Source organism: Mya arenaria, chromosome 3, assembly GCF_026914265.1.
Source record: "Mya arenaria isolate MELC-2E11 chromosome 3, ASM2691426v1".
NCBI lineage: Eukaryota > Metazoa > Mollusca > Bivalvia > Myida > Myidae > Mya > Mya arenaria.
In genome coordinates this window covers 14,684,833-14,711,144 of record NC_069124.1, presented here as the reverse complement: position 1 = coordinate 14,711,144, position 26,312 = coordinate 14,684,833, and the positions used below count along the sequence as shown (strand labels likewise).

The window sequence follows — 26,312 nt, the reverse complement described above, 5'->3', positions numbered from 1 at the left end:
TCGCAAATCGCATTGTATTAATAAAAGTTAATTGTATTCTGAAAACATGGCGAAAAGGAGTAGGTTGTTTGGTGGAAAGAAAAGAGTCCACTCCAAATTTTCTTTCGATGGTCCGCATAGCCAGATAACAGATGTATCAAAATCAGTTTCCAAATGTATTATGCAAATTAGGTCCCAAGTAAGCAAAGTTGGATTAAAGCTGCGTTTAACACTGAATATACGCGCATACATATTAAGGACATTAGACGTTAACGGAAATACTGGTTTTCAATATAAAACATAGCCAGCCCTTGGACTGAAACAACACAGGTAAAAACTATCAACTAAATTGGTGTAACACTTCAGTATATAAAACAAACTGTTCGTGAAACTTATGTCATTTGTGGCAGATTGTAACTGTATTTCGTATTTGTTAAAAAATGTCTATTCACAATTAAAGAGCGTGTACAACCATAATCGTGTTGGACAGACATCTTAATATTTGAAACCACTGCTATGTGGTTAATACTTTGAGCTGTAACAAAGAAATACTAACACAACAACAGGTGTTTAAAATAACTAGTTTAATGTAAAAAAAAAGCTGATAAAATCACAGAAAGCTGATTGCAAATAGGTTATGCACAACCGCAAAACAAGAACTCTTTCTCAGTATTAAAAAGCAGCAGATTACAGACGCACGGACAGACGCACAAACGACATACACCGCACCAACGCATGACAAGCTATTTTGGCCTTTGGCTTTGCTTTCTTTGTTTTCTGGCACTCTCAGAAATTGATTTTCCACGGCCAATCCAATGGCCATTTACCGCCATAAACGAGTTCTCTGTACTCATGACCAGCAATAAGAAGTTTCAAGAACATAAAGATTAATGACAACACTGGTTCAACAACTGTACATTTTAATTTTAATTATTTGCTCAGTTGACATTCATTTTCCGAGTATTGTAAGAATTATTATTAGAAAAGAATTTAGGTATTATGTTATATTAGCTTCTTGTTGATAATCATGAACAGTTATTATGCTATTAAAGAAAACTAATAAATCGTCACTGATTTGAATTATAAATGGCACTTATAAAATAAAACTTCAATCCGCCCCAGTGACATATTTATACACGATGATCTGATTAAAAAAATGAAAATAATACTGTTCAATAATAATATTATTTTTAATATAAAAAATGGCATTTCCTTCTTCTTCAAAATTAAGAAACTAACATCTATTTCCTGTTGTCTATATTTATAGGGATCTTCCATTACGAAGTCGCGCCAAATACGGAAAAGTCGCACCACATATGGATTACATAGTACACGTTATTTCTGTCTAACTTTAAGACGGTGTACTTGTTATCAGGAAAAGTTAATGTGCAGCATAACCTTAACTATCGCGGTTTCAAGTCACTAAATCGCGGAATCTTCCGTTCACATAATAAACCGGAACTCGTTTTAATATACTAGCTCATATTTTCCTATACAATCAAACAGTCGATCAGTCAGCATAACAGAACGTTATGGAACACAACATAACGCAATTGTACGCAAAAGAACGTAAAGGAATGGTTGTCTGAAATAACCCAAATGCAATAATCAAGACAACTACATCATATACACGATAACAATCAAAACAATGCAATTAACATAACAGATAAAGGCTCACAAAATATTTTCACGACATTCAAAAATACTTAAAGTTACAAAAAATGCTCTGAAGTTGTTTATCCATCAAAAGTGCCCTTGCTAAACTTTCATTAACTAATGTTAATTAACTTCACTTATAAAAAGCAAAATTGTAACAAAAATATTACTTACTAAACATTGGTACGTTTTCCGATTATTAACACAAAACCAAACATGCATTCATGTATTTCCACTCAGACCTCACTTACTGACCGAATATATTTTCGCTCGGAGACCTCGCATCTGCAAGACATTCAAAACCTAAAACAGGCTCACGGAATCTTGCATATCCAGGTCAAATTATTAAAGAAATGAAACTGATTATTTACTGCTACCATTCTTACAATGAATGATACATGTTAGCTTCCTACAACGCTTAAGCACTCAATAAACATATTCCTAGCTGCGGCACACTATAAACATATAAAATCCAAGAAAACAAGAATAGTTTTGATAAGATGACAAACAATCATGTATTGAAAAATATATTAAACATAAGTATAGAGCTAAATTAAATTACTGACATCTGATTTTCATATATATATGTATATACACATGCATATAAAATCAAATAAAAAAGTAACATCACATAGGTATTCCTTTCTTTAATAAGCCTACCGGTTTCGCTTGTAGCTCATAAGGGCTTAAAATAAATGTGTAATTGCTACGAAAAGTCACATTGTACACATGTCATTAGTGTTTATACATATATAAACATTATAAACACGTGCATTCATATAAAGGGCATAAGAAGTAAAAATATTGGTTTTCAATATAAAACATTTCCAGGTCTTGGACTGAAACAACACAAACATGTAAAAACGACCACCTGAAGTGGTGTAACATTTCAGTATCTTAAACAATATAATCACCGTTATAGTGAATCTTATGTCATTTGTGACAGATTGTAACTGCCTTTTGTATATGTTAAGACAATGTATATTTTCAGTAACATGCGTGTACAACCACAATGTGTTAAACAGAGATATTATAATCTTAATACATGAAACGACTGCTATGTAGATAAAAAAGCGGACTGTAACATAGAAATACTAAAACAACACAAAGATGTTTAAAATTACTGGTTAAATGTAAAAATAAGCTGATAAAATCACGCAACGCTGATTGAAAATAGGTCATGACCATAGCAAAACAAGATCTTATTCACCAGGTAAAACAATCACATGAAAGTACGTTGCAACCATTAAACAATGTTAGTAAACAATTATGTTGTCAGTCGTCTTCTAATTTCTTTTTTCTCTTTCGTCAGCACTTTTCTGTGTATTACATCTTGTCAGTATAGCGGTCAACATATCGAAGACGGCTGCAGTTTTATGGCAAAGGACGAGCAATTAATGGAAAAAGGCCAACATTGGATAAATTATAAATCATAACTCTTCGACACTCTCTTTCAATGTTGCAAGTACTTAGCTGTATAATCAATCAAATGAAAGTACATTTCAACTATTAAACAACCTTCTCTTTTAATGTATGAGCGAGGTGTAACAGTTTTTATAATTCAAGGATGCATAAATGTCGATGTTCATTAGACATTATCTATGTCATTTACTTCGATTTTAATTATGTTATCACCCAAACTCCTTCGAATCCATATATTTTGTGAAAAATAAATTTCAAAAATTCTAAATGATTAACCTTTTCTTAAGATGATTAAACTTTAAGTTTGACTTTGGCAATATCAAATGTAGTTGGAACTCTCATATGGCGCTGTCTTATCAAAGACATGGGTTACAATGCAATATTTGACTGTAGGTTGAGGTTGTCTACCAAAAAATCAAACGTAGCCTTTTTCGTTTTGCCATATTTTTCATCTTTGGCTTCAACCTCCAGTTCTGTTTCCCCAAACGTCATGTTAACTTTGATACCATTTTCTTTGCTGTCCTCTGGGGGAACTTCTATCTCGAGGCATCCAAGGTACGTACAATCCTTATCATCAACGAATCTTGGATCGGCATTGGTGGATGTATATATATCCAGGACAAACGAGATTTGGTCAGCTTCTAATTTAGAGTACCGTTGGTGCAACTGTGCCTGTCCAACGGTAAGCTCGTCACCTCTTTGAACATGTTTTTCAAAGATATCCTTGCATTTAAGTTCCTTGTATCCTTGGGTCAAAATCGCGGAACACACAAATGCCATAGGAGCATCTTGCAATTCTTGATACTACAACTAGAGGGTCGTTTCCAAACAGAACAGCGCCTTTTAATACGGCCAAGCCGGCTTCATCCGGGATTATGACTGTTTTATCTCTGAATGCATCTTTAATTTCACTTTGCAACATTGGGGACTCGGCATAACCACCCACCAACAAAATGGTGTTTGTTCCAGCGCATACTTTTTGTTGCAAAATACTCTTTAAGTGCTGTGTAGTCTTCAAACAGGATTCTTTGAACCATCCTCTCATTATCTTGCTGGCAATCCTAAGTTTTCCACTCCTTAAAGAGACATCGCCGTTGTATATTTGCAGCCGTTGGTCCACTAACGTAGCCATTTTTTTGTCCATCAACTCCAGCAAAGCAAATGGCAATGAGAAGGTTTCTTTATCATCGTTGTTTGAATTTACGTTCCTCTTTTTCAGTTCAAGCTCTCTATGAAGATCGGTGTAATCGCCTACACATTCGTTTTTAAACCGATAATAGAAGTCTTTGCCTACGAAATAAACTTAACGAATACTTTTGTCATTTACAAACAAGTATACTAGCAAATAAAAAACAGTTTTATCAACTACTTAATGGACGTTTTTAAAATTTACTCACAATATCTAAATAAATTAATTAATTTCTAAACAAATCCCTTGACCTTGAACAACTGAGACTCTATGCTGATTGAGATAGAATCTGCCAGGCAAGAAGTAGTTACTGTGGAAGCAATGATATAATATATGACGGTTCATATTTATGTTATGTCCTTTACGGTTAATGCAATATGCCAATACAAACCGAAAATTGTCTCCATAAAAGCATCGAATTCGTTGTCAACCATTGTACCACCCCATGGCCCTCCGCTGGCCGACGTCAGTTCCTTCAGCTTTTTGTCGCCAACTATCTCGTGCACGATAACATCTACAGTGCCTCCTGGAAATAAAACCTTAAATAAAGCAATTGATATTTTTTCACCAATTACATTGGAGGTGCAGTCACGGAAAATCACAGAAAGTGATATTAAATGGCAAACAGTGATACTGAAAGTGATAATGACTGACATTTGTTTAGATGAAAGAACCATCTTGGCTAATCAAACGTGGATCAATTCCTGTAACTGAAGCTGTTGTTTACGCTGTTTAAAACACAAGTAACCGAAAAAAGATTTCAGTTCAAGGAACATGTTTTTTTCTAGATCTAAAAATGAGTTTTTTAAGAGTATTTCCATTGGCAAATTCTAAACATTAACAGGCTGAAACATGAAGAGGGCGAATGATCTAGAGTTTTTCAATGAGTAAGTGTAATGACACAAATATCAAAGTCCAAACAATCAATGCAGATACACACAAGAAAACAAACGTGTTACAATTTTGATCATTCGACGTTTGAAAGTCAATGCGGTGGTCAGTGATCATATGGTAGAAGAGTAACTCAGTTTACGAGCTCTAATCTTTCAAGTATTTCACTATTTGTTAAAAAAGTGTTTTTACCTTTTGTCCATATGTATTCCTTATATTCCGCATGGAAACGTATTGGATTAGAAACATATATGTCATATACTGTTTCAATAAAATAAATTGCAAACATTTCCGATTGAGTTTGCTACCAATAAGCCTACCTCCTGCATCAACTACCATGTACTTCGTCCCCTCTTGAAACTGTGACACTGTTGTGGACGCTTCTGCTTGGCTCTTGATCGGTACACGCATACAAAACAGCGATGCTGCCTCTGGTTCAAGAGCTATTGTAAGGCGATTTCCATCTAGCCCGGCCTATATTTGTAAAATACATTCTGAAAGGGCGATTCTGCGAAAGCTCAAACCTTAAATCCTAAGTATGAATTTGACTTAAATAATCAATTTTGTAAAATAATGAAACTTTCCACTCTGTCAACGACTCAATCATACCACAGGCCTAAGTGAGATTCGTATTAAATGATCCCTGAGCAACATAAGTTAATGTCATTCAATATGACCTTTGAAAGATAGGGTGATAGAAATTAAGTGAGCTGAAAACAAGGTTGTTACTAAACGTGCATACTAGCTCAGCTGCAACTCGCATGAACTGCTTTGAACTGTCAGACCAAATGGCAGGAACTGTCAATACCCAATGGACATCGTCTTTGGTCAAATCTGGTAACCTAGAGAGAATCAGCAATTTAATCAAATAACGTAGAAATACTAAAATGACACTTAAATTGTTATATATAAATTAACATTAACCTGTGGCAAACTATCAAAGGTGTCATTTTGCATACCGCCATGAGCTAATTATGCAATCAGGTTAGTGATAATGTAAGAAATATATCACATTAAAACTAATATTGTATAGCTTTCCTAAGTTCGTTTGACAGCTATCACTTTACCTGTTTCTTCCCAGCTTCATAAACTCATCCGCTAAATATTTGATGCAAATGCTGAAGACTTCATTTGCCTTCATTCTCTTCCCATGCTCGTCCAGAATTTCAACATCTCTGCTCAACGTCTGTAAATGTAACCAACCAACATGTTCATTCAATATTAACTGGTGTGTTAAAATGCTGGATAAATTGAATTGTGTTAATAGATTTGTTTTATCATTTGATGTTTATATACATGCACCAGAAGATATACACTTATCAATCCGTTTTAATGTTGAAATGGTAAATCCCAAGCTGGTGTTTTACCCTATGTCATATCGTAGCTTTTGCAATTCGGTATATATTAAAGTTGTTAAAGCAAAAAACAATATAAAAAAGGTTGTAATTATGCATGAATAAGCTTACACGCTTTTTGACATCAAATACAATCATATACATTTGTTTTATCCTTCTAACAACAGACATAAACCACTTTATAAACACACCATAGGCCTGTCTGAGCTATACAGCCTCATCTTCAAGCGCCGGAAGTAGTAGTAAGATCTGTGGCTTGAGCTTTTTCTTTCCCTGTCATCTTCAAACAAATTACTGTACTTTTCTTCTGCTGCATACCCAAACGCCGCAAATGACTTGTCTGGGTTAAGCAAAAGCACTATGGGAGTTTTATGGGAAATCAGTTGTCCACTCACAAACCCCGTCCCAGTGCTGATTTTCGGATTATCACTGACAGTTTTCAAGTCATCTCTTACTGCAAAGGCGAATCCTGAGAACGCCGATCCGAAGTCTATTGCAGCAACAATAATCGTTTGAACTGGTTTGGTACTCGTTTCCTTATCTGTAATTTGGAATTAAGAATTATCATAATTAAGATAATTTAAATATTTTTATCGCGAGCAACTGTTCAGCATTGTTTATGTATATATTGCATTACTATTTCATTATTTAATGCAGTATTATATTTAACTGAATAGACTTTAATGACTGAAATAAAAAGGCATATGATAAACAAATATCAGCGAACATTTGGCGAATTTGTTAAATAGGAAATTTGTGGCAAGAAAACATTTATAAATGCTATAATTTTGTATCTGTACACAAATCATATGGATTTTTGCGTTAATCATTAAAGTAGAATAAGTGAAACATAATAATGCATTAAAATGTTTTGCACCAACCTGTATTGTGCCCCTTAAATTACGGTTAAAGAATTAGCGAACATTGTCATCTTGTTGCCAATTATGTATTCTTTATGCACAAGTCAATTGTAACCACGACCCCAAGGTCCGTGGGTATACCGGGGATAGCGAGGGAAATGGGCCGTATTTTTACCATCCAGGTGTCCCCGCAGTGCCCAGTGAATGCGTCGGTTTTGTTTTCGCGCCGAAAATAGCGAGGAATGGGCATTGCCGTTCCCCGGTGTGCGATGGGCATTTTGCGGGGATTTTACCAGCAGCTTGTCCCTTGCGGGGACCTGGGATTGGCTGGACCGAAAGTCAAAGTCCCCGATATACCCCGGACCTTTGGGGCCGTGTTTACAACTGACTGGTGCATTATCATACTTCATTTACAACAACGGCTAGTGTCAGTGTCAGTGCAATGTCAACGACACGGGTATGCCGAGTAGCAAAGCATATGATGAATACAGTGTATAGAGGCACAATGTTAAGGCCTTCCAGACACTTAAACTACAACGACAGACTTCATCTGCATGTATCAAAACATCTTTATTTTATGTATATATGTTGCGAAAATATTTAATGTGATAAATGTTGGCCCTGGGATGTATGTTAAAACTTATTTGAGTACTCAACCTCACTTTTACCATAATGGCGAGAAAAAAATGATGAAATGACGAATCGGAGCCGGAAAACGACATGATCGGTGTTGCCATTTTGAACTCGGTCCATTTCAATTATTTTGCAAGAAACGCCGATTTTGCACGATTGATTTTGTCCTACACATACACCAAAACAATAAAAACAAAATAAAACAAGACGTTCAAAATGACCCTGACCTGAACCGATTGAAGTGACCAACGAGTCAACGATTGCTAAACTAGTTGTTTCTTGCTGAGGAATTAAGTGGTTGCTGATAAATGGATGATTGATCAAGAGGTCGGTCGATGTATAGGGAAACCGAGAGTATTGCTAGCAAAGTCAAGATATTAATTGTCAGCTAGTTGTTCCTATAGCTGCCATTGCTAAAGATTACTGTGACTGCTAAGGAAGCCGACTGTTGCTCTATATGTCATTGGTTGCTTAGAAACAGGGGCGGTAATCACATGGTACATTGTTTTGATACCAGGCACTAAAACATGTCAGCGCCCAGTGAAACGGTATGTAATTTTGTTTCTCTCAATATTTAAAAAAATCCTAACACTTACCATGTTCCAGCGCCGAATTTCCCCTGTAAATCGGTACCTTCGTTATGCCGAACAGTTTTGTAGTTTACTCGGAATGTGTGTCACAAGATTTGAATCGAGGCTAAATGTGCTGCGGACATGTTCATACCAAGGAGGAACTGTCCATTTTTTGAGTGCAAATTTTCGTTTTTATTATACGCAATTTCGTTACAGAACTTTTCATAAAACATGTGTATACCAATAGATATCCCCTAACTTATGTTCCCACAGTAACGTACGTAACTTGATGAAATGATGCTAAAACTATTTTGTGAACCAAGCATCAACGAAATATTATCCGAACCAAGCAATACACAATTGTATATGTTTTATGTGTGTCTTTCTTAAACCGATAAACAATCCCATGAACAGCCCCAAACGTCCAAAGAAAAGTTATATTAAGTAATTAATGAATTTAAGTACCAAATTACAGAGAAAATTGGGCGCTGGAAGCATGGTCAATGTTAGGAAATTTAATTGTTTATTAATGGAAAGAAAAGGAACATAATTGCATTCTGTCTCATAAGGCGCTGACATTTTTAGGGCCTGGTATCAAACCAATGTACCTCGCGATTACCGCCTCTTAATACGTCAATTGTTGCTCAAGAAAGTAAGTAGTTGCCCAGGCAGTAATTGGTGGCTTATGAAGGCTTTGGTTGCTATAGATGACGGTAATTGCTAAGGTAGTTTGATTTTAAAGGAGGTTATTGGTTGGTTATGATGTAATTGGTTACTCAGGAAGTAAGTGGTTACTAAGAAAGTCATTGATTGCTAAGGAAGAATGTTATCTCTAGGGTAGTATGCCGATGATAAAAATCATTTGTTGCTAAGGATGTCATTAAATGCTAAAAAGGTAAGTGTTTTCAAGGACGTCATTGTCGCTACGAAAATCATACGTTCTTAGTAAGTAAAATGTTAATATGAAAGATATTGGTTGCTAAGTACGTCATTGGTTGCGTAGGAATTTATTGGTTTCTATAGATGTAGGTAGTTACTAACCACTACAATTGGGCTACAAACCAAATATCAAGAGGGGATTGCGGTTAAAAAAAGGTTTTCGAATATTTTTCTACACAAGTATGTAAAAACCCCGAGACCCCCAGGACATGTCCATCTTTGACCCCAGGAGCATAATTTAAACACTTTTGGTGAATACCCAAATATTAAAGGTCTGGAGCATGCATTTTCTGAGTGATATATTGTTTATGTCAAATTGCTACCCTCTATTATTGTATGGTTGGTTAATGAGCAGAAACCGCTGTGTGGATTTAAAAAAAGCTGTTGTTTTCGCAGTCACCACATGAGGTAAAATTACTGCAATATTATTGAAGGACCATATAAAACGGACTCATATTATCTTATTTAAGCCTACCAGGCACCAAACCCATGCATTATAATACGTCGTATATCTTCAATGACAAATGCATTTTTGTTTAAATTAAACTTACCTTCAGAATAACAATCTGAGGAACAGTGCAGGGTGCTAAGATATGGTTTGAGATGGCCAAACAGAACGGCGCCCTTGAGCACTGCAAGTCCAGCTTCTTCAGGCACGATGAGCCGCATGTCGGGAAAGTTATCTCGAAAAGCTTGTTGTAGCACCGGTGACTCCGCAAATCCACCGACAAGAAGTATGGTCTTGCAACTGAGCATTGCAGGTTGTTTGAATAGATCCCGTACATTTTTAACTGTATTATCACAGGTGTCTTTAAACCATCCTCTCACGAATTCGCAATTTATGCGCAATTTTCCAGCAGTCCATGTCAAATTGCCTTGAAACTGCTTAACCGCCTCGTCCATGGTTTTCTTTGTTTTATTTATATAAATTTCTGTCAAAGCAACCGGAATATTGATCGTTTCTTTCCCGTTTTTGTCGTGCTTTATGCCACGTTTCCTTGTCTCGAACTGCCTTTGTAGTTCAACAAAATCTTCAGCACATGTCTTCTTGAACTTGTCAAAAACTTCCTTTCCTGAAATCAAAACATTGCGTTTGAAGTTCCTTTAATAGAGATTATAAGTAAAGTTCATGTCTTACCAGTATGAAAGCCTGAAACGAGTTATGCAGAGGGTAGAATAGTTCCACTCGTCCAAAAACACGTTTTATACTTTCTATCACATGCTATACATTGTTTCCGTTTTAATAAAGACATGACAATCTCTGCTGTATAACGCATGTGTTGTAAACAAATGAATTGGCAAAATTAATTCCTTGATTGGCAATATTCTTGCAAGTTATACATGTATTCCTCATTTTGTATTGATGATGAATTTTCATTGCCAACTTTAGAGCTTATCAGGCTAACGACGGTCTCTATCGATTTCTCCTCTTAGTGCAATAGTAGCGTTAAGATACGCTAGTTAAGCACGTATTTATCTACTGGACGCAGTGTAAGATTAAGGCAGATAAGACATACAGAATTTATGAGGGGCATAAAGTTGACCCGTCCTTTTATTATAAGTTGCGATAAAAAATTTCAGTTTTGGACGATTTGAGATTTAGCTGAATTAGGTAGAGCTGTTTTATACGGGAATAGTTAGTTGATAAAGTACTGAAATATCAAATCATCTCTGAGAAACTTACTTCTTTTACATATTATAGTCCGTGTCTTTCTGTTGAAGTCTATAATTGATCGTTTATCAAAAAATTGAATTGGGGCCATTTCAACACCTTTATTTTAACAGTTTGGTATTTTTTCTAATATCAGTGTAACACAAAATTGGGTGTGAAATTTCGGAAAGGAACAGCTAAAATGAAATATTAATTGCAGTTGCTATCATTTAGTACCGGTCTTTAACGATACAAGTTAAAATGTCATTATTGTTGTATTGGCAATAAGACAGGTATACACTTTTATTCCATAACAAACCGTTGATTTAACATGGTATTTCGACACGTTATGTTAACCTAGTGCACTTGTTACTAAAAATATTCTGACAAAATTCCATGCAACACATTTCTTGCCTAATTTAGATAATTATATTTACGCTAAATTTATAAACATGTTTTGTTGAGTGCAAAATGGTTGACCAAAATGTTTACCATTAAGAATTAGAACATTACATTACTAATGAACATGTTGACTCGATGTAGATATGTAAATTATTATCTTTGAATACCCATATTTATTATGTTTCATAGCCCATATGTATTTCCAAAATTGCTAATGAAACTTGAAACATTAATATTTTATAAGAAAAGTGTTACGTTTTAACTGCCTGTAATAATGATTGCGATTAAAAATGGGAATAATTTTTGCTAAATATATGACTTTCTTTTTTACCCAAAAAACAATATATGATATTTTAACTACTAATGAAAATGAATAATCGAGTATCATATATAATTTAAATTATGTAATAATGACAAAAGGAAAAAAATCCGAAATTGTTATGGAATAATTTCATTGCTATAAATGACAATCTTTGTTGCACATGTGTCAGTGTCATAACCTTGCGGATGGATTATTTCTATCTTGCTGTGAATACGCAGCGGGGTGGGCCATAAAACCATTATTGTATATTAATAAACTTTAAATAGCAAAACAATTTTTACCTCCTTCTTATTTCAATGGAACTTTTAATGACCAACAAAACCCTTAAAAAGGACCAAAATGTAAAAATCGTGCTATTAATACAAAACCATCATCTTCATGGGCAAGAATTATCCTAACATGTATGTAGGAAGTAAGTTGATCTTTGAAAGACTAAGTCGTGAGAACTGTTTAACCATATTTTCCCTATATAACTCTATAGGCACTTTCGCTTCAGCGGATTTCTCCGAAGTTGGCAATGTTTAACACAGTCGTAACATTCTTTTAAATCGTAAGAGGTACATGTTGTGTTTTGTCTTTATTTCCTGAAAAACATTTTTTGAATATGTTCGATAATGTTTTCTTTAACAGGAAATGACACCATGAATGTGACTTAACAATCTTAAAGAAAGCAACTTTCCATTAAAGTAAAGGGGTTTTCTAGTAATTCTCACTGGATATCGTCTTTATAGTATGCATTCAACTTAAAAACGGAATTATACCGATCGGATGAATGTGTGGTTTTAAATTTTTCTGGGTACTACATTTCTGCAACGCATGTAGTGGGGACACTACTTTGTGGTATTCGGCTCATCAATAGAGCAGTTAAACAGGCAGGTCGTTTTTGCTACTTTTTATTGAAAACAACAACATGTTATTAAAGGAATCTGACACTCGTCATCATATTTTACAAATACCAGTTAACATTTTTTGCCTCATCAAAAAAAGGTTAGTAAGGTTCGCTTACTTACATATTTCATGAACTGGTTGAATAAAATAGTTTGATAAATGACGACTCGTGATAGATCATATATCTTCCATACTTTTTTTACTTTCAAATTTCATCACATTTATCGTTTAACAAACTGTTTTGTGCATTTCACCAAATGTTTTTTGGCCATGTCATGACGCGCAATAATTTGTTCAAAGAGTTTCTGAGATACTTGTCGGGGAACATACACCGTTTTCAAGGATAGCCTTGTATTTCCATGATTAAATGGGTTAAATGATCTTTGATTAACGATTTACTTGAAGTTGCTGTTTTCAAATGTCAGAATAAAATGCATGCAATTATACTTTAAAATATTTAGTTTTGAGGCGGTGCCGCGCTTGGCTCATCTGTAAGGTTTACGCATAATTTAGTTGGATAAAAACAGAAACAAGAAATACAACCAAAAAAAAACAAGTTTCTTGAAACCAATACATATAGAAATTAAATTAAAACTATGACAACTAAATTCATGCGCACAAAAGTATCTTTATTCAATAACGTACCAACAAGTTTCCTCACGAAATCTTCGAATGCTTCGTCAACACGAGTTTCTCCCCTAGGCCCACCACTGGTCATGTTAAGCACCTTTAGTTGCCCTTCTCCCACCAACTCGATAACGTTGATATTCACGGAAACACCTAGAAACGACACGTAAAACATCAGTAAATCAGTTAATCTACATGATCACATGTACTGTCAGGGCCAATCTCAGTAGACCACATCTGCTGCATGTATAATTATGTTTTGTGGCGAAATAACTAAAAAGTTCCATATTACGAATGAATATCTATGAGTTATTTCACAACGATTACATTTGAACACAAAAATGAACCAACCTCCAGCATTGACCACCATATAGCGTTGACCAGTTGAGAAAGGTGACATTTGGGACTGAGACAAAGAAGCTCCGGTCATGTTTAGCTGCTCGATAGGAAGATGCTTGCAAAATAAATACGCAGCTTCCGGCTCAAGTACAATGGTTAATGAGTCCTTCTTGATGCCAGCCTGAAGTATTGTAAAAAGCAAGTCATAATATGTCAAAAACGTGTTCTGTATTATTTAATATAAAATTTGTTGGCATAAATTACACATATATGCACATGAATACTAAAGGTAATAATACAGATACCTGTGTACGCCAGCATTTACCGTCAGATGAACGCTTTCTCTGAATATCATCAAACATTTACCATTTCGGCGACCTCTCTCATGAACTGTTTCGAACTGTTATTCCATATAGCTGTTACAGTCAGTACCCAGTCGACGTCTTTCTCCGATATCTCTGTCACCCGGTCAAACCTAAAGCATTACAACAGTCGTATGGTGTTTAACACCTATTCTAAGGTGTATGTTTGTGAATAAAAAAAAATATCGACCATGTTCAATTACGCTTGAAATTAGCCAGTTTATTTAAATAAAGCGAACAAATGAATTTCATGTTAAACATATATATGATGGGTTTTCTTTAACATATTTTTAAGATATTGACACGACCACGATTATTCTAATTTGACTGTTGTTTTAGTAAATAAGAAAAACATGTTCAACACTTTTACCTGTTTTTAATCGTCTTCATAAATTGCTCCATGAGGTACTTGATGCAAATGCTAAACACTTTTATCGCATTCATTTTTTTCCCCTCCTCATCTTCCATCATTGTGTCACGGTCAATGTTCTAGAAATTATGGATATAGTGTTCACGACACCCTACATATGAACTATTCCGTAATGCAACGACAGCAAAGAAGAATGTCGTCAAAAAGGATAAAATCAACTACTACATTTTAACCTTTGAAAGTTTACACTTACTGTGGAGTTGTACAGCTTCATCTTAAACCTCCGGAAGTAGAAGTATCCCTCGTGCTCATCGTCAGCGGCAAGTTCATAATATCTGTTTTCAGCTTCATAACCAAAAGCCTCAAAGTTTTGTTTGGGGTCTAGTAACAATACGGTCGGCATTTTCAGTGAGATAAGCTGACCACCGGCGATCCATGTGGTATTTGCACTTATCTTCGGTGGGTCTGCCTCAAACTCATCTGGCATTGCAAAGGCATATCCAGAAAATGTCGTGCCGAAATCAATCGCTGCTACAACAAACTTGCTTGATTTTGATCTCACTGACCCAGATTTGGTGGCAGCCATTTCTAAATGTAAATTCATACATATATATATTATTTATTAATAATAAAGCTATTTAATAAACCGACGTAAATTAGTTTGGGGAAAATTGAATGTTGAATAACACTTATTAAACGTAGACATAACATTAGGACACTTTTATTATAACTGGAATGAGTATGTGGCACACAACTGAAGGACACAGCAGTAACGTTTGACCGGATGTTACTTCGATTGTGTGTGCCATGTCGAATGCTATTTGAAAATCTCCGCGCATGATTGACTAACAGCCTGGAAACGGCCACCATTACTCGTTGTGTGTATCCAGAAATTTATCATGATTAAACTCTACCTGTGACCTTATTTAAGTCCAAGATAATTGCAGAATCGTCAGGTGTGCATGACACGTAATGTGAACTTGACCTTCCGGGTAGGGACGAGGGGTTTTCACGATTTGTGTTGCCAGTTATCTATAAATAGACTTATACAACATATATCGTATCCAGTTAATGACGCAGTTATTATTGTTATGACTTATTACATGGAATTCGCCAACCATAACTATACTACCTGTTAGTTCTAGAAGCCAGAAATACACACAAGATAACTGGTAACACGAATCTTATCTAGTTTATGACGCAATTATTATTGTTATGACTTATTACGTGGAATTCGCCAACCATAACTAGACTACCTGTTAGTTCTAGAAGCCAGAAATACACATAAGATGGCTGGTAACACGACTCATGGCCATTCAACTTAACCCGTCATCATGTTACTTATTAAGTGGTTTTAGAAAAACATAACTAGAAAACCAGCTAGTGTTGAACAGCATGTAAATGTAACAGTTCTGGGCACTCTCGATATTGTTTTCAGACTTAAAATATATATCTTACCGTTAAATGTTTCGCTAATATTCACTAGATAACAAGATCATTATCGCGAAAAGTAAATGAGCACGAAACAATTCGCGAACGTTATAAGGATTTCTTACGGCAGTTGTATGCCACAATATTTTTTTCAATATACTCTGAAGGAAGGTTAATCAATCTTTATAATCACGTTTGTTTAGCTTTCAGTTGATAAAAAATAATGAGAATGTCAATTTTGTTTGGTCCATAAATTAAGGAGTAATGCTCAATGACATTACTGGTCATCACTTTGAATATTTTCTAAACTAAATTGTTCCCTTCTGGAAAAATCCATTCCGGAAGGTTGGTTTAACGCTCACAACCCTTTCAAATGTTAGCTTATCATAAAAATTAAATTTGAGTAATAAAAATGGAATCAATTGCATTACGACCAATATAATTGGTCAATTTTCTACGTCTACCACGTCTAACTACCAGTTTGCACGTGTAGATCTGGATGAACGCCATGTTAAAGCACTGCTAGGTCACCTAGTCATACAAAACGTGTTTTGTTGAAAAGGACTTGGCTAACAGAAGAAGACAATGGTAAAGATATTGCATATACCGGTTCTCAGCTACCAATTAGTTATTGTAAATTATTCTCTATTGCAACCAATAATGTAGCAACCGTAGAAATAAACAAATTATCTTGTAGGTGACCCCATCAAAAAAGTTTAAATTGAAAACATTCGCCACGCTGTACCAAGTGCCAGTAAAACAAAGCAAACCACACAGTTAATAAAAGCTGACAGAAAATTGATGCAACGACTCTTCAACACTGCGAATGCTGGGAGAACTATCGAAATAGCATCTGTTTAAAAACATGAACTGTCTCCCGTACCACTGTCACCTGCAAAGGTTGGCGAAATTATGAACCAACAGCCAAATCTGATCTGTTTGCAGTTGTAACTACTGATACTGCAGTTCGTGTCCATGAAGAGCTTCCAGTGGCTACTTTCATAACAGCTATAGTGACTGATGGCCATGCATTGATTCAAGAATTAGGTAAACCAGACTGCTGCGTTACATTTGCGTTACATTTGGAGAGTATGCAAACGTGTTTTTCAAGTGTGTATTGAACTATTTCAACACATCTACACAAAGAATCGATGTAGCATTCGACAGATACACAGGAAAAGCATCAATAAAAGATGCAAGCGATCCGGCAAACGACGACCAATTCGTAGAATGATTATCGGTCCAGATGTACATCTGCCACAATCATGGAATGACATCTTATAATTGAGTGAGAACAAAGCTGACATCGTTAGATTCCTTTCCGAAAGCTTTCAAACAAGGATAGAAACGCTGACGAGAGACCAAGAGCTTTTCACATAATGAGGTTACCAAAATGTACTAAAAACTTCTTCCAACAGTCGTGAGGTGCCCCATCTATCATCAAACCACGAAGAGGCAGATATGAGGATCATTCTACATGCATTAGATGCTGTAAGAGCAGGTTATTACAGAAAAGGTAATCAAATGTCAAGATGCTGATGTACAGTTCCTACTGATATACCATCTTGGCCATTTACACATTGAAGTTTGTATGAAGGCTTGCACCTCAAAGAAATCTTTACCCTGTGCACTGTATCGCTCAGATAATACCCAGAAAGGTGAACCTTAACATGTTCGGGTTTCATACCTTGATAGGATTTGACACAACCTCCACCTTAAGTTGTATTAGTTCGAAGACATGTTTGAAGATGTATGTAACATGTCCTGACCTTCTTTCGGTTTGTATGCTTGTTGTATGGGCTCCATATGGGTTTGCAAATGATAATGCAATATATTCACTACTTATTAAGGCTAAGAAAACGCTTGAAAATGTTCCCGCCAACAAATGACGTACTTAAACTTCACATTGCAAGAATAAATTATAAAGCAGACATAGGAATCACAGCTGATGTAGCGATGGTGGAGAGTCACGCCTGTAGATACAAACGCATGACAAGATGGTACTGATGGATAAGAAGTTGTCTGGAAACGGTTACCAACTGTATCTGATGCTTGCATTAGATATACACGTTGTGGATGTAAAACCTAGTGTAAATCTATCCGTTGTAGATGCTTTAAAGCATTATTGAAATGTACAAGAGCATGCAGTTGTGATAGCGTCAATTGCGCTAATCCGATGGAAGATTGATGATACGAACTATAAGTTTAAACAAGGAGTTCGAAGATATCTACTTTAGAAGCTATGTTTAACTGTTAAATAACACGATATAAACTGTTCACTGAACTTTTGTGATATAAAAAAAATAATTAAATACCCATGTACGAAAAATGCACTCAGTTGACCTTTGACTAATTCTGAACGTATGTGGCAAAATCGCGGGTAGCATGGGGCATTTTCAGATTACTAGCATAACAAAGTGAAAATATAGTAAAGGGAACAAAAGGCCACAGACAGGAAAGATAGACCACTACCAAACCACATAAAGAAAATATACCACTATTAAACCATAGACCTTATATAGTATCTAAACAGCAGAAGACCGGTCAACAAAATACTCAATATAGTATCTAAACATCAATGCATTGGTCAACAACAGACTCTATATAGTATGTAAATAGCAGTAGACCGGTCAACAGAAGACTCTATATAGTATCTTAATAGCTGTAGACCGGTCAACAAAAGACTCTATATAGTATCTATACAGCAGTAGACCGGTCAACAATAGACCCTATGTAGTATCTATACAGCAGTAGACCGGTCAACAAAAGACTCTATATAGTATCTAAACAGCAGTAGACCGGTCAACAACAGACTCTATATAGTATCTAAACAGCAGACGACCGGTCAACAACAGACTCTATATAGTATCTTAACAGCTATAGACCGGTCAACAAAAGACTCTATATAGTATCTATACAGCAGTAGACCGGTCAACAAAAGACTCTATATAGTATCTAAACAGCAATACATTGGTCAACAAAAGACCCTATATAGTATCTATACAGCAGTAGACCGGTCAACAAAAGACCCTATGTAGTATCTAAACAGTAGTAGACCGGTCAACAATAGACCCTATATAGTATCTAAACAGCAAGACATAGGTCAACAAAAGACCATATATAGTATCTATACAGCAGTAGACCGGTCAAATAAATGACTCTATATAGTATCTAAACAGCAATACATTGGTTAACAAAAGACCCTATATAGTATCTAAACAGCAGTAGACCGGTCAACAAAAGACCCTATATAGTATCTATACAGCAGTAGACCGGTCAACCAAAGACTCTATATAGTATCTAAACAGCAGTAGACCGGTCAACAATATACTCTATATAGTATCTAAACAGCAGTAGACCGGTCAACAATAGACTCTATATAGTATCTAAACAGCAGTAGACCGGTCAACAATATACCCTATATAGTATCTAAACAGCAGTAGACCGGTCAACAATAGACTCTATATAGTATCTATACAGCAGTAGACCGGTCAACAAAAGACTCTATATAGTATCTAAACAGCAGTAGAACGGTCAACAATATATCCTATATAGCATCTAAACAGCAGTAGACCGTTTAACAATATACCCTATATAGTATTCAAACAGCAGTCTAGCGGTCAACAATGTAATGATATCATGTATGTGGCCAGTCTATGGTCACATGGTCAAGCATGCTGTAATTTGATAGGCACTTCCGCCCAAAGGTGAAGCGCCAGTTCTTAGAATAAACTCACACTGCTAACATCGCTGTTCTCTGTGTTTATTACAATGCTAAACTTAAGTGGATTTAATGCATCCGATTAGCATATCTTTACATGGTGTCAGAAGTAAAAACTCTGACACAGAATCTAGTGGAAATTGAAAGGAATTATTTCAACGTTCCAAAAGGATATACGTGGACATAACACATTGTTTTGGACTTGCCCATTCAAACACGTGGCCATTATGGAGATGTATGGGGTGTCAATTCCCAAAATGGATTGGGAAAGCACGAACTTACCTCAAGCCTGGGATAAGTTTCAAAGGCACGCCGAACTAGTGTTCTCTGGGCCCCTAAAGAACAAAAGTGACGAAGAGAAAGCGTCGTACGTCCTTCTTTGGGTCGGAGACAAAGGAAGGGATATTCGCCAGACGTGGACGACAATTAGCGAGACTGACGCTAAAAAGCCGGCAACGTTTTTTAAGAAATTTAAGGAATACGTCCAGCCGAAACTTAACCCGATATTTGCCAGGTTCAAGTTTAACAACATAGTTCAAGGTGCTGACAATTTTGAATCATTCGTTACAAAACTGAGATTAGCGGCGACAGATTGCCAGTTTACCAGCTCAGACGAAATGATTCGCGATCGGATCGTTTTTGGAATTTCGTCGGCCAAACTGCGCGAGAAGCTTATTAACGAAGGAGAGAAACTGTCGCTGGACAAAGCTGTTCAAATAGCACAGAACTTTGAATACGCCAGAGAGCAGATGCGAACCATGACGACGACTTCCGGCGAAGAAGCCCATTCTTCAGCTGTATACCAGGTGCGGCAGCAACCAAATGAGCGATACCGGAAGTACCAGCCAGAGAGACCAGCTGCGGCGTATAAGCCGAGGGACGACAACAAAAAACTGTGGTAATTGTGGAAACAAACATTCAAGGACAGCCAACTGCCCTGCAAAGGGAAAACAATGCCATGCGTGTAAAAAGTTGAACCACTTTGCACAAATGTGTCGTACGAATGAGGTGACCAAAAGGGTAAACGAACTGAGAGTGGATTATGAATCAAGTTGTGAATCAGACGACGATGCATTCTATGTGGACACCGTGAAAACAGCAGGTAAGTTGGTTTCACAAGCCCATGCCACTCTTATCATTGGCCCCGTCAAGAAACCTATAAAGTTCAAAATTGACACAGGCTCTATGGTGAACATTTTGCCTAACAATGTTTACAGGCAGCTTAAAGTTCACGGCCCCTTATCAATAGCATCACACAAGCTGACCTCTTACACTGGGGATTCTCTGAAAGTACTCGGCACAGTAGACTTGCCATGTGGCTACAAAGAGCACATGGTAACAGCCACTTTTTACATTGTAGAAACAAATTCCCAACCTCTACTCTCGCTGACTACGTCTGTTGACTTAGAGCTCATCAAACTGACATACGCTGTCGATAAATCGTCCTCTAAAGATGACATTGTGACAGAATATAATGACATTTTTCAAGGTGTTGGTCTCCTTCCAGGTAAATGTCAATTACACCTGCAAAAAGATGCAATTCCCTTAGTAAACGCTACTAGACGGGTACCGTATGCAATCAAAGACAAACTCAGACAGGAGTTAGATCAAAAGGAACAAGAATCGATCATTTGCAAGGTCACAGAGCCAACAGAATGGGTCAATTCTCTTGTTTGTGTAGAGAAACCCCAAACTGGCAAATTACGCATTTGTATAGACCCTAAACACTTAAACGACGCCCTACTGCGACCTCACTATCCAATGAGAACACTTGAAGAAGTGACCTCTGACATCTCAGGTGCTCGCTACTTCTCTGTGTTGGATGCCAAATCAGGTTACTGGAGTATCGAGTTGACAGAAGAGTCTTCATACATGTGCACATTTGGCAGTCCATTCGGACGGTATAGATTTCTTAGACTTCCTTTTGGAATCAAATCAAGTCAAGACGAATTCCAAAGACGAATGGACGAGTGTTTAGAGGGTCTCACTGGTGTAAAATGCATTGTTGATGACATTCTTGTTCATGGAAAAACGCTAGAGGAACATGACACTAACTTACGCAAGGTACTAGGACGATGTAGAGAAACGGGCATTCGACTCAATCCTGACAAATCCAAAATCGGACTGACAGAAGTCCCGTACTTTGGTCATATTCTTACATCCGACGGACTCAAACCAGACCCTGACAAAGTGGCATCCATCCTACAAATGAAAGCACCGACGTCACGTGCAGAGCTAGAGACTCTGTTAGGAATGGTTACATATCTCAGCAAGTTCTCACCAAAACTGGTCGAGTTGACAAACCCATTGCGGGCACTGCTAAAAAATGACGTGCACTTCCATTGGGACAGACAACATGACAAAGCTTTTGACGATGTCAAAAAAGCCCTGACTGAGAGCCCTGTGCTAGTATATTTTGACACGCACAAACCTGTGACGCTTCAGGTAGACAGTTCAGAATACGGACTAGGTGCATGCATATTGCAAGATGGTAAACCTGTCATATATGCATCAAAATCATTGACACCTACAGAGGTAGGATACGCACAAATTGAGAAAGAAATGCTTGCTATCCTATTTGGGTGCAAACGTTTTCACCATTTCGTGTACGGACGTCAGGTTCTTGTTCAATCAGACCACAAACCGATTGAGAGTATCATAAAAAAAACACACTCTGCTGCCCCAGCCAGACTTCAACGTATGTTATTGCAACTACAAGCATACGACATTCTGGTCACGCACGTACCTGGAAAATCAATACCAGTCGCTGACACACTTTCCAGGTATTATGCCGAAGACACATGTTCAGACTTAATTGACGGTCTAGATTTCCAAATCCACTCAGTCAAGTCAAATCACAACATGAGCGACACAAAACTAGACGAGGTTAGGATATCGACTGACAAAGACGCCGAACTTTGCACTTTGAAACGTGTCATTCTCGATGGATGGCCTGACAAACGCACACATTGTCCTTCGTCTGTATTGAAATACTGGACATTCAGAGACGAACTAACTGTCACGGACCGTATGATAGTGAAAGGTGAGAAAATTCTCATCCCTCGCGAAATGAGATCTTCCATGTTAGAAAAAATTCACATAGGTCATTTAGGAATCGGCAAGTGCACCAGCCGAGCACGTGACGTAATGTTTTGGCCTGGAATGTCGAGTGACATATCCGACATGGTTCAACAATGTGACATTTGCCTGACGCATAGGAGTTCAAATAACAAAGAACCAATGCAACCTCATCAGATTCCAGAACAGCCCTGGCAAGTTGTTGCAACTGACATTTTTACACTGGACGGTGTTGATTACCTCGTTACCGTTGACTATTACTCCAGATTCTTTGAAGTTGACAAATTATCGGACACAAAAAGTATCACCGTAATACGCAAACTAAAGACACATTTTGCTAGATACGGTATCTGCCAAAAAGTTGTCAGCGACAACGCAGCTCAGTTCACATCAGAACAATTCATTACATTTGCGAGGGAATGGGGTTTTGAGCATACGACTTCTAGTCCCCTTTACCCTCAATCTAACGGTCTGGCAGAAAAGACGGTACAGACGGCTAAACGACTGTTACGAAAGGCAAAATCTGACAACAGAGACCCATACTTAGCCTTTCTAGAGTATCGAAACTGCCCACTGGAGTGTGGATACTCTCCCTCTCAACTGCTTATGTCACGACGATTGAGATCTATTATCCCGACGGTAAAATCTCTTCTTAAACCACAGACGGTTAACACAGACATTGTACAGGACAAGATCAATAAATCGCGCTCCAGCCAAAAACACTACTACGATCAGACTGCTAAATCGCTACCGCCCTTGGCAGACGGACAGACGATCAGGGTTCAAATGAAAAAAGATGGGTTCCGGCAAAACTTATTAAAGACAACCATGACAGATCGTACACAGTTCAGACTGAGGACGGTGGTATTTACAGACGAAACAGACGATTTATTATGAGTACTAAAGAGAAATGCCCCGAACTTTCGGAAAACTTTCCAAATTTGCTGCATCAGACAGATTGCGGCAAGTCTCAGTCCAATGAGTCAGCCGAAATATCTCCCTTAATCTCTCCACAAAATATGTCTGCGTCCCACGAAAATCAGCCATACGTAACTAGATACGGGCGCTCTGTGAAACCAACTTCCCGCTTAGTAGAACACGCTTGAATGAAAGCATGTGAGGTTTGTTTACTATTCGTAGTAAATGCCATGCAAAGTAAATTCCCGAGTGCCACAGTCCAGACTGTAAACAGCCTCTGAAGACTGGCACGCAGGATTAAATCACCATGCAGCACATGTTTTATATGACGTGTTGATATACCGGACTACATCAAACACATGTTATTTTTATACTGTTTATATAAGTTATCAAATTAAGATTCTTTGATGAAATATGTATCTCTCATAAAAATGTTGTTCAATCTCAAAAGAAGAAAGATGTAATGATATCATGTATGTGGCCAGTCTATGGTCACATGGTCAAGCATGCTGTAATTTGATAGGCACTTCCGCCCAAAGGTGAAGCGCCAGTTCTTAGAATAAACTCACACTGCTAACATCGCTGTTCTCTGTGTTTATTACAATCCTAAACTTAAGTGGATTTAATGCATCCGATTAGCATATCTTTACAAACAATATACCCTGTTTTATAAGTTACGGGGTTAGTAGGTGACCGATATGGGATATACGGGGCAAACGTAACTATATCGAGTGAGAGCAAAGTGCGAACACGAATATGGTTTCCTGCATCAGACAAAACTAGGTGGATATCATTATGATGTCCATCAAAAGTTTCGTGGGTTTGCTGGAGCAGGTTTCGACCAGGGACTTGCGTTAGAGGGGCGTTACTTAGGGGCAAAACTTTTTGGACATGATCCCTCGAGTGGGCATGACATTAATATGTTTAAAATGTTGGAAGTGGGGTTTAGGTGTACTCCCCCTAGAATATTTTAAATATGTTTAGTCTGAATTGGTGCATTTGGCGTAATTAAGTATTTTTTTCTGAGAAATATTGACAAAAAACATTTAAGTTTACTTGCGGGCCAACTGGGGGGGGGACACAGGCCCTACACCCCCCGCACTGAACGACCCGCCCATGGTCCAATTGTAAATAAATTAAATGAACAATTTTTGCTTGCTTGCGTATATAAGTAAAAAATCAACTGACAATGGCAGTATAAATCTGGGTCTGTGAGCCCAGCTCAGATACACCCAACTGCAATTGACTAAATAATATGGTGATTTTTAACCCATTTAGGAACATTGATCGTCAAAATAAAATAAAAGATGAAGTTAATTTTAGTTTTTATTGTGAAATAAAGAGAGAGTACTCGGACTTACAACCGGGAATTTCAGGAGGTAGGCGAAGATGTTATCTCCTTTGCTTGATTCGACGGAAATAAACGAAAGAAAATCTGATTCGTTAGCTCCGCCCATTCACCTTCGTTTCTTTCGGTGACATTTACCATATAAGGTATAGGCGAAATCGTCTATCCTTGTAATTCTGAACTTGTGACTGTCAATTGACTTTTGTAAACCTGGACTTGTTGGACTGCAAATGTTCATTTTACGAATGCGAGTGTCGACTGTAGGATTGCAGTTTTACATATGCATGATTCGGCTTTCTAAATTACATCATCATACGAATGCGAGTGTCGACTGTAGGATTGCAGTTTTACATATGCATGATTCGGCTTTCTAAATTACATCATCATATTGTTAAAGGCAAGTTATCCGATCTATGTTTTAGTGAGTTTATACAAGGTCGATCTGACAAATATACAATTTCACTACTATAATGACAAATGACAAATCAATACGGAAAAACTGACGAATAGAAACAACAAATAGCACGTCTACATTGACAAATGTAAGAGATATTTAGTACGTTTAAGAAGCACATTGTGGGAATTACACGTCTGGACTTTTGGCAACGAATAGCCTCCATAAATATGCATCTAGCAACAAAAAAAACATGTCGGCTAGGCTTTGATTAAAATGTACAGTAAATGATATATAGGCTACGGTTGTTAAACAGTTTCAAACTAATACAACTTGAAAACTTACTTAGTTTGATACAGTCGGCATGGCAAAAAGTTATAACGAAACTACAATCAAAACTGTCAAAAACACCGCTTCGTTATAAAAGACTTCCTGGTCAACAATTTACTTCCTCTTTGATTCGTATACCTGCTCTACGTAATAGTTAGCGGGAGAAGTTAATGATGCGTATTAAACAGCCGAGAAATATACCTAAGTAATAAAAACACACACAAGAAAGCAAGAATGAATAAATAAAATGCCACATTCTTTGTATTGTACAATAAATTCAACATAATGATCACGCTAAACAAAATTACTGACACCTGATATGCATTTTATATCAAACAACAACCTTGTGCGTAGCTTGGCCCTAATCGGGATTACGCACCATTCTAGGGGTTTTTGGGGACACGCGCACCCCCTCCCACCGATATTTTTTATATCTATATGGTCACAGGTGATTTTTGGCGTATATTGAAAACTATCTAAATGAGCCTACGTCATACCATAATGTACTGCATAAGTAAACAACAAAACCTAAAAGGTTTTGCAGCATCTGGATTTTTTTACGTGGACTGTCACTTAAACATATACAATATACATAGACTATGAGTTGCTCGTAAATTTTAAGATTTGTCCTCAAT

General features: G+C 37.0%; 2 protein-coding genes across 2 annotated transcripts; one reads left to right on the top strand and one right to left on the bottom strand.

The window, feature by feature from the left end:
- Window positions 1–548: 548 nt before the first annotated feature.
- LOC128227701 (heat shock 70 kDa protein 12A-like) lies at window positions 549–25,830 on the bottom strand. The gene is made up of 13 exons (XM_052938471.1): window positions 25,693–25,830; window positions 14,711–15,045; window positions 14,458–14,576; window positions 14,092–14,200; window positions 13,738–13,906; window positions 13,405–13,539; window positions 10,048–10,569; window positions 6,684–7,033; window positions 6,205–6,323; window positions 5,880–5,979; window positions 5,458–5,611; window positions 4,638–4,772; window positions 549–4,347 (listed from the first exon to the last, which is right to left on the bottom strand). Exons 2-13 carry the CDS (start codon window positions 15,041–15,043, stop codon window positions 3,788–3,790), a joined length of 2,805 nt encoding a protein of 934 aa, XP_052794431.1. The 5' UTR covers window positions 15,044–15,045; window positions 25,693–25,830; the 3' UTR covers window positions 549–3,787.
- LOC128225716 (uncharacterized protein K02A2.6-like) lies at window positions 20,600–23,584 on the top strand. The gene has a single exon (XM_052935623.1). It carries the CDS (start codon window positions 20,600–20,602, stop codon window positions 23,582–23,584), a length of 2,985 nt encoding a protein of 994 aa, XP_052791583.1.
- Window positions 25,831–26,312: the final 482 nt, after the last annotated feature.

Bases quoted from the DNA above. Each gene is read 5' to 3' on its own strand.
- LOC128227701 (XM_052938471.1), bottom strand. From the start codon at position 15,043: ATGGCTGCCACCAAATCTGGGTCAGTGAGATCAAAATCAAGCAAGTTT. The intron at 14,577-14,710 runs GTAAGTGTAAAC...CATAATTTCTAG, and splicing joins TGAAGCTGTACAACTCCACA to AACATTGACCGTGACACAAT. The intron at 10,570-13,404 runs GTACGTTATTGA...TTTTGATTTCAG, and splicing joins TTTCGTGAGGAAACTTGTTG to GAAAGGAAGTTTTTGACAAG.
- LOC128225716 (XM_052935623.1), top strand. From the start codon at position 20,600: ATGTGTCGTACGAATGAGGTGACCAAAAGGGTAAACGAACTGAGAGTG.